The 12,838-nt window shown below is 50.9% G+C and overlaps 1 protein-coding gene across 6 annotated transcripts in view; it reads right to left on the bottom strand.

Moving 5' to 3' along the window:
- The window catches only part of SNX8 (sorting nexin 8), a 40,712-nt gene extending 28,638 nt beyond the window's left edge, over positions 1–12,074 (bottom strand). For 3 of the 6 annotated variants that reach the window (XM_082360980.1, XM_082360978.1, XM_082360979.1), the window contains exon 1: positions 11,843–12,074. In XM_082360980.1, the coding sequence (XP_082217106.1) occupies positions 11,843–12,059 (217 nt within the window). In that variant the 5' untranslated portion in view covers positions 12,060–12,074. Of the gene's footprint in view, positions 1–11,183; positions 11,317–11,842 lie in introns of those variants that run through there. The other 3 variants (XM_082360981.1, XM_082360982.1, XM_082360983.1) reach the window with 1 other exon arrangement.
- Positions 12,075–12,838: the final 764 nt, after the last annotated feature.

The following is a 12,838-nucleotide window of genomic DNA, read 5'->3' as shown; positions in this document are numbered from 1 at the left end:
AGCTGCTCACGCAGGACGGCTGTCAACACGCACGGCCACGCGGAGCCCCAGAGCAGCGACACCCTCAAGCTGGCGGTGTCCTCCCATGCCCCCCCATGGTCTCTCTGCCAAGTTGCAGTGAAATCCTTTTATCCCCGCAAAGAACAGAAGGCAAAACCCCTGATCACAGAAAGCTGTAACGTGCCTTGCGGGTAACCAACCTACCCAGCAAGAGAAGAATGTTTTTCACCTTCCTGCGAAGGTTTAAGTGTTTGTACCTTGAAGCAAAATATAAACTCTCTCTTAAGTTCCCTCCAAGCCCTCTGATACTTACTAGCTGAGAATTCCCAAACTGAATCCCGTCCAGCCTCCAAAGCTCAATTCAGACACCCCTTCACCAGTGAAGTGTTTCCCGAGCCCCAGTTGGAATCACTGACCCTTCCTACTCTCGTGATTGGCTTGAACGTCCTTGCTGAGCTTTCCTAATCCATCTTGTTCACGGGTTTCTCCCACACACCACATAAACGCCTTCAGGGCGCTTTGATTCCCTAATACTTCCTAGCACAGGAGTGGCACACAGCACGTGCACCCCAAAAGTTCTTTATGATGGACAACCGGGTTTCCAAATGCCACAGAATGACACCAGACCCCTTCCTCACACCACACACAACAACTCATTCCAAATGGATCACAGCCCTAAATGTAAGAGCTAAAACTACAAAACTCTCAGCAGAAAATACAGGAGTAAATCTTTATGACCTCGGGTTAGGCAAAGCCTTCTTAGGTATGACACCAAAAGCATCAACTAAAGAACAAAATAGATGAATTGAACTTCATCAAAATTAAACACTGTTGTGCTGTAAAAGATACCATGAAGCAAGTAAAAAGCCAACCCACAGAAATGGAGAAAACATCTGTAAACCATGTATCTGATAAGGGTCTTGGGTCTAAAATACATAAAGAATTCTCATAACTCAAGTTTTTTAAAAAGACAAATTACCTAATTTTAAAGATGGACAAAGGATTTGAATAGACATTTCTCCAAAGGAGATGTACAAAAGGCCAACAAGCACATGAAAAGATGACCAACCACATGAGATTCCACCCACTGGGATGGATATAATGAAAAAAGCAATAACAAGTGTTGGTGAGGATGTGGAGAAGTTGGAACCCTCACAGTTTGCTGCAAAACAGTCCAGCAGTTCCTCAAAAGGTTAAACATGGGTTACCATGTGACCCAATGATTCCATTCCTAGGTGTACACCCATGAGAAATGAAACCCTATGCCCACACAAAGACTTGTATATGAATGTTCACGTCAGCATTAGTCATAACAGCCAAAACATGGAAACAGCCCAAATGTTCGTGGACTGATGAATGGATAAGTAAAATGTGAATTATCCATACAACGAAATATTATTCAGCCATAAAAAGAAATGAAGTACTGACCCATGCTACAACATCGATGAACCTTGAAAACACTGTGCTGAGTGAAAGCAGTCAATCACAAAGGACCACAAATTATATGGTTCTATTTATATGAAACTTCCAGAACAGGCAAATCTACAGAGACAGAAAGAGCAGTGGTTGTCTAGGCTGGGGGAAGAGGGGGTTGGGGGCATGGGGAGAGACTACTAACGGGTACGGGCTGATGAGAATGCTCTAAAATCAATTGTGGCGAAGGCTGCATAACTCTCGGAATACGCTAAAAATCACGGAACTGTACCCTTGAAATGGGTGAATTATGTGGTATGTGACTTATATCTCAATAAAGCTTTTAAAAATGCTTTATGAATTCCTTCCCTCCTCTCTAGTTTTTGTGAATACAAACTAAGTATCCTCCCACCCCAGCATTGTGCCTGGAACACAGCTCGCAATCTTAAAGAAGGTGTCTGCTAAGAAGGGACAATACCATCTACCCGTGAAACCCTTTGGTTGGGTTTCAGGCACAAGTAAGAAAATGTGAGCTGGTGATGTTGCCACAGAAACTCCAAGTGGCCACACTCAGGACCCTGTGGACCTCCCCGGGGTCCACGTGGCCTGAAGCTGCAAGTCAGTCGAAGTGGAAGCAGCCACTGAGGGCCAAGAAACCAGTCAAGTTCCCCTTAATAAAGTGCTTTTTTCCCCTCTTCTTCCTCTTCGCATGAATTCAAAGGCAGGGAGGAAGACGGTCACCTGGATAGCTGTATGCGGTATCGACCACCACTCGAGCAAGAGCCACGACCAGTGTCTGAACCTTCTGGATGCTGATACAACATCTCCTGAATCCTACAAACAGTCTAAGTAGGTACTGTGACCCCATTTCACAGATGTGAAAACTGGAGGCCCAGCCGGCAGCATGGCCCGCCTGGTCAGAGTCAGCCAGGTGATGCGTGGGGCCTGAACTTGCACCAGGTTACCCGATGACACCAGATCCTTGTTGCCTCCTTAACTCACAGGGCCTCATTCGAGGCCCACAACGTGGAGAGGAGCAGGGGCGGGCACACCCCACGCCTGGGCCAGGGGTCAGAGGGTCTCAGCGCAAACCCTGCTGTGAGAGAGCCGCTCACCTCTCTGCACTCAGTTTTCTCCTCTCCAAAATGGGGACAATACCATCTACATTACTGGCTGGCTACAAGAATGTTAAATATATGTTTATATGTGAAGGCAACTAGCACGCGGCTGGTTTTTACAGGACCTGCGCCCAGATGAAACCACAGAGCGCATGAACTGCTGGCCAGGGGACGTGGCTCTCTCAAGCACTGGGTCCCCTGACACGTGACCCCCTAAATTCTGCTGGCAAATCCCCAGAGCGCCCACTGCCCCTGGGAGCCCCGGGGACGGGAACCACTCACGTTCGCACACACGGGGCTTCTCCGGCCGAAAGTGGCTATTCCTTCCCGAGGGAGAGTCGAGGGGCCAAAGCACAAAGAGAGGGGAAGATCGCTGGTTTGTTTCCTTAAGACGTCACAAGACTGAAGTCCAGGCCCGAAAGGAGTCACCTATCAGACGACTTCCTCTGACTCAACTTGGAGCAAGAGGAACCCACAGGGCAGCCACGGGACCCCTGCTTCTCCGTGAATCTCACCAAACCTGCTTCTGAAAGGGTTCATTGAGTCTCTCCCTCCAGAAGCCTCTTAGGTCTCTCATTTCTGGAATGTTTTTACGTGCGGAGGCCCAGGGACTTTTTCCAGAGTTTAAAAAGAATACTACTTTAGCTAACTCGGGAAATCTTGGAATAACTCACAAAGTAGAAGTTCAAAGTTCCAAAAAGAATACTCACCTCTGTGTAACTAAATTCCATCTGGTTTTGGTTTTGTTCTCTTTTTTTTAAACCCTCCTCCCAGGCCTGGATGGTTCCGTCTGAAAGTGACTCCGGTTTTCTAGGGTCTCTGGACACCAAAGTGAACATGTTCCAAAATATCTGGCAGACTCGGTGTGTCTCGATCCCAGTGGCGGCTAAATGGAGGACCTGTGTTCCCAGCCTCATTCAGTCCCTTTAATAAAAGTCCGAGCGATCACCCGACAGCACAAGCCAAGTGACATACAATTCAATCCATTTAAACAGATATTTGCTGATCCACAGAAGGGGGCACAAGGAGTGAGACAAGGCCCCTGCCTGGGGAGGGGGCGGGGGGTGGGATGAACTGGGAGATTGAGATTGACATATATACACTAATAGGTATAAAATAGATGACTAATAAGAACCTGCTGTATAAAAAATAAATAAATTTTTTTTTAAAAAAAGGCCCCTGCCTTCCAGCTGCCTGCGGGGTAAACGACCAGGAATGCAATTAATCAACCAGAACACGGAACGCCTCGGAAACTGGCATGAACAAATTAGGAACCGTGAAAAATGTCACAGAAAGAAAAATATTTAGTCAGCTTCCCCGCCCCAATCAAACCTCTGCACTAAATGGTGGAGACCCAGTTTTCCAGGCCACGAAGACGGGGCTCTCATGCAGTGCCTGTCTGCGCAGAACTCCGAAGCCGGTGCACCAGGGTGATCTAAGCATCTCAGACAGCTGGGGGAGCTCGGCCCGTGGGCCGCAACACACGTGACGTGATCTGTTGAGAGCTCTCACGCCCAAGCCAGCTGGAAACAAGCCCCCGGTCGACGCCCCGCTCCCCGGATTGAACTCGGGACGCTCAGCAGACGGGGTGCAGGGCTGAGGCCCAAGCTCGCACCCTCACCGCTGCCCGGCGGTGGCGCTCCTTTCTGCAGAGAGAACGCGACACCTCACGAGGGTCTCGGGCGCTCCTTACGAGCACAGGCTCACGGAGCCACCTCTCCCGCTCAGAAAAGCCCTCTGAGGACAGAAGGGTCTCCGTCCGGGAGGCACTGGCTAAAGCAGTCGGGAGCGAATCCTCCAGACGGGGTCCTGAAAGGGGTCCGAGGGGCAGCCGAGCCAGGCCGCTGGAGCGGGAAGGCAACACTCCCACCGGGGGCCGGAGCCGCGCGCCAGACGGCACTCCAGCTCCGCCACCCGCTAGTTGTAGGTGCCGGGCAAGTTACGGCCTCTGCGTGCCTCGGTTTCCCCATCTGTAAAGTGGTGAGACGCCTCGCCTCATAGCATCAGAGAGGATTAAGCTGCTTCACACATCAGGCACGAGGAAGGGCATCTGGCACACAGCACGTGCTCTGAAGGCTCAGTCATCACAGCTACCACACAGCGCTACCGCTCTGCAAAGAACGCCCGAATCAGCTCCCTCCCAGCAAGGGGGTAGAGGATGGGAGACTCCGTACGCCCAGCAGAGACCCTCTCAGGGGAAACAGGCCCCTTCCACGGGGCAGAGGCAAACTATAACCTCTTGCAGAAACTCCCACAAGACTCCCTACTTCACCGTCCATCCTAAGAAGGACGCTCAGTGTGCAGAAGCCATCACGAGATAAAGGCCCGCACACGTACAGACCGTCCTCGGGTCCTGAAGAGCTGACAACGCAATTTCAAATCTCCCTTTCGTGCGAAACCCCAGCAGTGAGTGGCCAGTTCCTGGAAAAGCCCTCCACCCCCGGTCTGGACTGGAACATCTCCGGAGCTGGGAGGTGAAATTACTCTTTTAAAGATAATTAACTGTGCCAAGTCAGGAGTATCACCTGACTCTCTGCCTCAGCAGATGGCCTCTGCCAAAGAGTTGCGTACTCTGAACAGCAGGTGACTTTCCCAGACATCCCTCCCACTGCCACACAGATGCCAGCGGCCCTGGGGTCTCGGTCCTCCTTCCTGCTGGTCCCAGGGGCCACTGGAACACCTGGACTCGCCAGCGGGCCGGGCCAGCGCCAATAATACCCAGACACAGACATCGGAAACAGCGGAGCCAGGGATCTCCTGCTGATGAACAGCGAGGTGAGGAGTGGATGTCAATACAAGAAAACATGCGTTTCATTATAAATACACCTCCGATGTTAACTCGAGAGTGAAAACTAAGGGAGACCAAAACTCCCACAAAACTGTTTTAAAATGAGATCCCCAGCACCCACCTTTGCTTGTCAAACTGTGTTGTTAGCAAGTCCACCTAATGTCTCAGGATCTGGGACACACTGGGTTTTCCCCCAACACTTTCTACTGTGAAATAGACACACATACACACACACAGGGGTATTAAATGTCTATGGACAGTTTAACAAAACTATGTATCAAACACATGTGGAACCACTATCCAGGTCAAAAATTAAAAGATGGCTGGGATCTTGGAAGCCCCCATGACCTGTACCTCGCAGACCCTCCTTTCTCCTATCAGAGGCGACCACAGCCCCATTTTCACGCCATTTCACCTGCTCTTCATTTATACTTTCATCACCTGCGTAAGCAGAGTCTAATTCTAACCCACACAGCAGAGTCTAATTCTGCATGGCTTTGAACTTAATATAAAGAGGAGTCTTACGGTCTGTATTTTCTCTGGCTTCTCTCAGCATCCTCAGTGGAGGGTGCTGGGACTCAGTACTTGCATTTGCAAAAGGTCACTAAACAGGACATGGCAGAGATCATCTAAGGACATCCCCCTAGCTCTCAAAGCCTAACAACTGAGCTTACTAAGACTGTGATTCAACACGCACTGCTGACAGCAGCGGTCACCTCTAGGTTGGGGAACTAGTTTAGCAGGAGAGAAACTTTGTTTACCAAGTGCAAGCATCAGGACATTTTTTTAATACTGATTCAACGTAAAGGATCAAATTTTACAACATTAGCACTTTAAAGGCACAAACGTACATTCCTTGATTCATTATTACACAGACATCAAATAGTGAATTAGGAAAACTTCTTAGTAGTGTAGAATGACGCTAAGTGAAACGCACAGACTACCAAACCAAACGTAAATGCACCCTGAGGTTACCTATGTCACACGCATATGCACAGGAAAAAGGAAACAGGCTAAGACGCAGCAGCCGTGAGCTCACGGGCGCGCTCCCTTTGACAACACGTTTGTATTTGCGCTTATCTTACGTGTACAGCAACATTCCCCTCGCGGTGCCGAACCACATACCACATGAGACTTTACTGGTCTGCTTGCACTTCACTCATAAGACTTGTAGGAGAGAATTCACTAGCACAAATCAGGTTAAAGACTCTCGGAAAATCATGTAAATGTACTTCTCAGAGATGTCTCCAGTCCCTACCAAGCGTCCCTGGAATTCATCAATCGAGCAATTTCACTTTCCTTTTGCTTAGCACACATACTCCAAATTGGGTAAGAGCGCTGAAGGACCCCCCCGCCCCCGCCAGCATGCCTATCCACACACCCCAAGGACACGTGTGTCCTCCTACAACCTGGCCAGCAGGAAATAGAGCCAAGTGGGGCCTCAGCTTCCCCTAGAGCTCAACTCACAGATCATGTTTGGGGCCCTCCTGCGCCCGTCTGTCCCACGTGAGGTTTTAATACTGGTACTTTCACCAAGAACGTCTACCCCAAGTCTGGCTATGACTTCTTAATGATTCTGCAACAAAAACGTTCAAAGGATGAAAGCACTACAGTTCTTCAGAGGGTAACGTGCGTGGTCAAGGGTCGAGCTCTTCGAATTCCCGAGGGTCCGGGCCGCCTGTCTGCTCACTTGCCCCAGGTTCTAACCACCAGGGCAGAGCTCCTCTTAACACGCACCGCGGGCCACAGAAGGCGGCTCACATCTCTCCAGCATCTCACCACTCCAGCCCCTCCCCGTCACCCCAGCACACTGCGGGCCAGACATCTCTTTTTCTGGTGCTTTTTTCTTAGGAAGGAAAAAATAAACCAAAACAGAATTCCCCAACCCAGAACATATCACTTTCTTGCTAACCACAAGTTCTGGCAAAATGTGTTCTACGTAATAGTGATTCAGTTCCTCTTTCTTCAAATGGACACCTTTTACCTTGCAAATTGTGTGTATGTGTGTGTGTGTGTGTGTGTGTGTGTGCGTGTGTGTGTGTGTGAAAGGGAGAAACAGACGGAGTTCAAAGACCATTAACACCGATTTAAATAATATCCGCATAGCTACCATTGTTACCAAATGAAAATGTGATACTATCCTAAAAAACACTTACGATAAAAATGTAATTCTAGGGACTTCCCTGGTGGTCCAGTGGTTAGGACTCCGAGCTTCCACTGCAGGAGGCCCAAGTTCAATCCCTGGTCGGGGAACTAAGATCCCGCATGCCACGGGGGGGAAAAAAAAAACTTTTTCCAACATCAGAGCCCTTTCCGAAAAGCAGATACTATTCTAGACACTGGGATGTGAAGAAAAATAATGGTTTCCACCGATCAGGAGCTGACAACGGAAATGTGTGTAACGGAGGGAGAGGAACGGGCAGGAAGGTTTTTTGCCCCAATGCAGATGGTACTTTAGGGTATAATTTAATCCGTCAAATGCACACATCTCAAGTGACAGCTCATGACTTGCATAACAGATGTGTACAGGCAGAGCAGGAGCAGCGAGGGTGGTGGCGGGAGCACAGGGGGTGTGGAAACCGCGCAGGCGTGCAGAGAGGGCGGCGGCTGGTCATGGAGGCGCTCAGAGGATAAGCAGAGGTCAGGCCTGACCCCATAGACAACCAGGAGGCAGCCAGAGGTTTGGGAAGACAAACGGCTCAGAGTTTCCTAACCAAATGGGATGTATGGAGTACCGTCCAATGAGGCGCTCCAACGGAAGTGAAGCTGATTCTCCCTTGTTCTAAAAACCAAGTTTAGGGGACTTCCCCGGCGGTCCAGTGGTTAGGACGAGGCACTTTCACTGCCAAGGGCTCGGGTTCAATCCCTGGTCAGGGAACAAAGATCCCCCAAGCCGCAGAGAGTGGCCAATAAATAAATAAATCAATAAATAAAAACCAAGTTTAGGTCTGCAGGGTTGTAAGAAAGCAGGGCTGGGATACACACTGGTAATCTGTCTATACTTGTTTTATCAGTGTATGATGCAATCGCAAAAATCAGATTAGACAATCAAGCACATATCATACTCATTCTTTGTCACTCTAAGGCACAATCATTGAGCTTTGTAACCTCTAAACAAGCCTTGAAATAAACTCTCATGCTGCATAGTCAGAAAACAGAGTGTTGCAGTCAGATATTTTGATAGTTAATGATTTTAATATAAAACCCACCACAGGTTTATGTCCAAAATACAAAAAGAACTGCTAAAAATCAAAGAAAAAAAGACAATCCCTTAAGAAAATGGGCAAAAAATAAGAACAATTGGTTCAGAAGGCCATACAAGGTCAAAGTATTACAAGAAACTAAACCTCACTGATAATCGAAGAAATAGAAATTAAAACAAAAATAAAACACGTTCTTAATTTCTCTAATGCTGAAGGGAGTTTTTTAAAAAATGGTATGAAATGGTGATGAGGTTATGGGGAAAAGATGCACTGCTGTTACAGGTATAAATTGGTAATAGCCACCAGAGAGGATAATTTGTAAGGATTTGTTAAAACAAAAAATATGCAACCCTATGACACGGCAATTCCACTCCTTGGGGGTATCTAAGGCAGAATAATGGCCCCTAACGGTACTCTCATCCTAATCCCTGGAACCTGTGAATCTGTTAGATTACACAGTAAAGGGAATTAAAGGTGTAGATGAAGTTTAGGTTGCTAATGAGCTGACCGTGAAAGGAGGGCAAGGATGTGGATTAGCAGGTGGGCCCAATGTAATGCTAGGGGTCCTTAAAAGCGGAAGAAGTGAACAAAAGAAAGAGAATCAGAGAGATGACAAGACAAGAAAGGTGTGGCCCACGGTAGCTGGAGCAAGGGGATCCTCCGGCAAGGAATGCGGAAGGCATCTGGGAGCTGGAAAAGGCCAAGAAATGGCTTCTCCCCGAGGGCCTCCAGAGGGAACGCAGCCCTGCCCACAGTTGGATTTTAGCCCAGGGAAACCTGTTTGGAGCAACTGACCTCCAGAACTGTAAGACGATAAATTTTTGCTGTTTAAGCCACTATGTTTGTGGTAATTTGTTACAGCAGCAGCAGAAAACTAATACACTGCGCTAGGGAAACACGGGCACAAGCACACAAGGAGGTGAACATTGTGTGAGTACACGTATGTATAAGACACAAAAATAGAGATAAGAGGATGCGTCCCAAACTGGTAAGAGGAGGTGATTGCAAATGGGGTGAGACTTTAATCTATAATGTTCTGTGTGTTTGTCCATGTATTGCATAATTGAAAGTTAAATTTGTCAGGAGGAAGTTATCATTTACACCTTAAGCTTCCAGGGATTAGAAATATAATAAGACCCTTAAGGCTGAAAACCACAGTGAACACAATTTTTTCTGACAATCCCAAAGCTACTACAAAGACCTAGACCCCCGCGATCCCCACAATTAACACTAACGGTGGGCTCTGGCTGTGTGGACAGAACACCAGAGAAGAGGAAATTTGCTGTATACCCATAAGCCACTACTTCTTCAACAGTCAAAAATAAACCCTTGCTAAAGCATGAGAGATACACATATCATCTCTGGACAAAATTCATTCTCAAAGACTTGTATTTTCTGACTCCAGCCCTTCCAAACACCATCCACACCATGACATGCCCCCTTAACATTGCCCACTGTGGACAAGTCACTTGCCTCTGGGTTGTGGGTTTTTTGGTTTTTGTTTTCCTCTACCATTTCACCTGCCATCCAGGATGGCTAATAAAATCACCAGGGCCCCAAGGAAGGCCCGCTGCCAGTCTCGGAGAACAGTGGTAGATGACACCACAACAGCAGCTAGTGGGTGAGCCCTGCAGGAAACGGTGCTGTCCCTGTACCTGCAAAGAGACCCCTGAGTAACCATCACATCCAGGAACGCTGAGCTGCTTTACAATCCTCGGGGGAAGAACCATTCCTACCCAAACACTGGGGGCCCAGCGTGCGGTCCTGGTACAGGTGGGCCGACTGGCCCACCTGGGCTCGAACGTGTGACCTCATGAACACAGTGTTCTAACCACGAGCAAGAGCCATCACATGCTTCTCCTTACACGGCTACATGGAAAGGAAAAGTAACTAAAGACCAGTGGGGGTGGCGGGATGGGGACTGCTGCCTAGACGCAGACTCACCAAGGGACTTCACGCCAATGAGGCCAACCCGGCGCAACGCCAGCCCTGCGCCCAGCAGCTTCACGCCACTCCCGCCTCTTTTTCTCCCTAATGAATCCACTGTCTAGCAGCCCTCCAGAACTCACTTTAAGCATGGCCTCCTCAGGGACACCTCGCCAGACGGCCCAGCCGGAGCTTCCAACCTTGGGCCCCCGCCACCCCGCAAGAAGCAGCAGTAACTCACACCAACCCCCACCTTCATCTATACTCCAGTTAGAGGACTAAAGGGGGTACCATTTTAAACAGGGACATCCTAGAAAACGCAAGCCTCACGCTCATCCGCTAAGCAAAGCACTTAGGGAGAAACACGAAGGGCTGGCGTTCGAGAACACTTAAGTCCTGAGCGGCCAGAGTTCTTGCCAAGGCCCGGCAGGTCCAGGGACTGCGCCCCACGCGGCGGGCAGGCAGGCAAGCAGGAAGCGCGGGGCGGGCGGGCCCTGCGGCCCCCAGGGACCCGGACAGTCCCGGGGAGACGCGGGCAGAAGCGCGCGGCGAGGCGCAAACCCGGACAGGTGCTCCGGTTCTGGGCCGCGCGGCCACGCGCCCTCCTGGGCGTGGACGCGGGAGTGGGAGGGGGGACCCGGCGGGCGCCCCGCCGACAGGCAGAGTGCCAAAGGCCGCAGGGTCTCGGGGGGCGCGGCCCGGAGCAGCGCGGGGCCTGGTGGGTGCCTGCCATACCTGCCGCCGGCGGGTCCACCTCCTCGTCCGCCTCCGTCTCAGCCGCAGCAGCTGCTGGCGCCGCGGGCAGCAGGTCCATCGCGCCGCCAGTCATGTGAGCGCGCGCCACGTGACTTCCTCCGCGCCCGCCTGGGCTCTGCCTGGCCTCGCCCCGCCCACACCCGGGCCTACCACGCCCGCTCCCAGCTTATCCCCGCCCACCCGGGCCTGCCACGCCCGCGCCCGACCTCGCCACGCCTACTCCCATCCTCGCCTCGCCCCGCCCCGTCCCGCCCCGGCCACGCGGCCCCGGGTAGGGCAGGTGGCGCGGTCCGGGCGCGCGCTCAGCCCTCCTGCGTCCGCCGCTCCAGCCCGCCGGTTCGCTGCCGGCACCCTCGCCCACTCGTTCAGCCCCCACCTGCCCTCACTCAGGCACCCACTCAGTCATTCATTCATTTATTCACACGCTCACCCTCTCGTCCGCCCAGTCGTTCACCCGCTCATTCATTCACCCACTAGCTCATTCGCTCACTTACCCACCTTGTCATTCAGTCGTTCGTTCACTTACCACCCTCTTACTCACTCACTCACTGGCTCACTCACTCAGGTCTCCTGACTGTCGCCTGGAGGCCAGGCGGGCCCTGTGCTGGGTGCTGAGGATACAAAGATGCATTTGGTACCTTCCCCCGTCTGGAGGACAGACGGGCGACCCGAATGGATCCAGTGTGCTGACTTCCAAAACAAGGCTGTGGGAGCGCCGCACAAGAGGGTTCCCCCGGCGCTGCCAGGGTGAAGGGATCCCAGGATGAGTAGAGCCTGAGCTGCGGCTGGAGGAATGAGGAATTCAGCAGGAGCAGGAGGGAGTGGGTCCCCGCAGGCACGCAGGCCCTGAGGCATCACACAGCTGCAAACGCTGTGGTCCTCCTGAGGCTAAAAGTGGGAGCAGACAAGGAAGCTGGAGCGATTGGCAGGGCTCCACTAGGCAGGGCCTGGTTTCAAAAGTAGGGACCTTGGACCCCCTAAAACGGGACACCCATAAACACCCAGGGAGTTGGTAACAGCGATCAAGAGCTCAGGGTCCCTTTCAGGGTCCTAGGAAGGGCCCCAGCCTCCCCAGGTAGTTAGTTCTCCTTGCTATAGCTACTGGACCTCTTTGTGGGCTGGCACCAACAACAGTGCTCTGCCCCAGCACAACTGAGGAAGCGGTGTACCTCTGCCACAGGTGGGCATACAGCAGCTTTCCCAAGCCACAGGCGGATGCTGTTTCCTTCTGCCACCATGGGCTTCCTTTAGGCTGTTTTTGCATCAAATGCTGTGCTCGGCACTTTCTCCCCTCCCAAGACCGGGGCATACACATTCCCCCCCCACCCCCCGCCTCCCTCTAACTTCCTGGCATTATTTGATACATATCTCTGTCCCCTGCTAGACTGTAAGATCTTTATTAAATGTTTAAACATTCACTGCACCTTGAAAACTGTGAAGCATTAAACAAGTATGAAGTCAGATATTACTCAAGAATAACAGCACATGAAATTTATTATTTTACTTTAACACCCCTGATATATGGTCACACAGCCTCCAGTTCAGTGGTCCTGCATCTTGGCGGCACTCATCACCTGGGGAGCATTCAAATATACTCTGCCTGAAGCCCACCCCCAGGAGTTCTGATTTAATTG

This window comes from Balaenoptera borealis (genome assembly GCF_965194805.1).
Source record: "Balaenoptera borealis genome assembly, chromosome: 16".
Taxonomy (NCBI): domain Eukaryota; kingdom Metazoa; phylum Chordata; class Mammalia; order Artiodactyla; family Balaenopteridae; genus Balaenoptera; species Balaenoptera borealis.
This window is presented reverse-complemented; position numbering and strand designations above follow the sequence as displayed.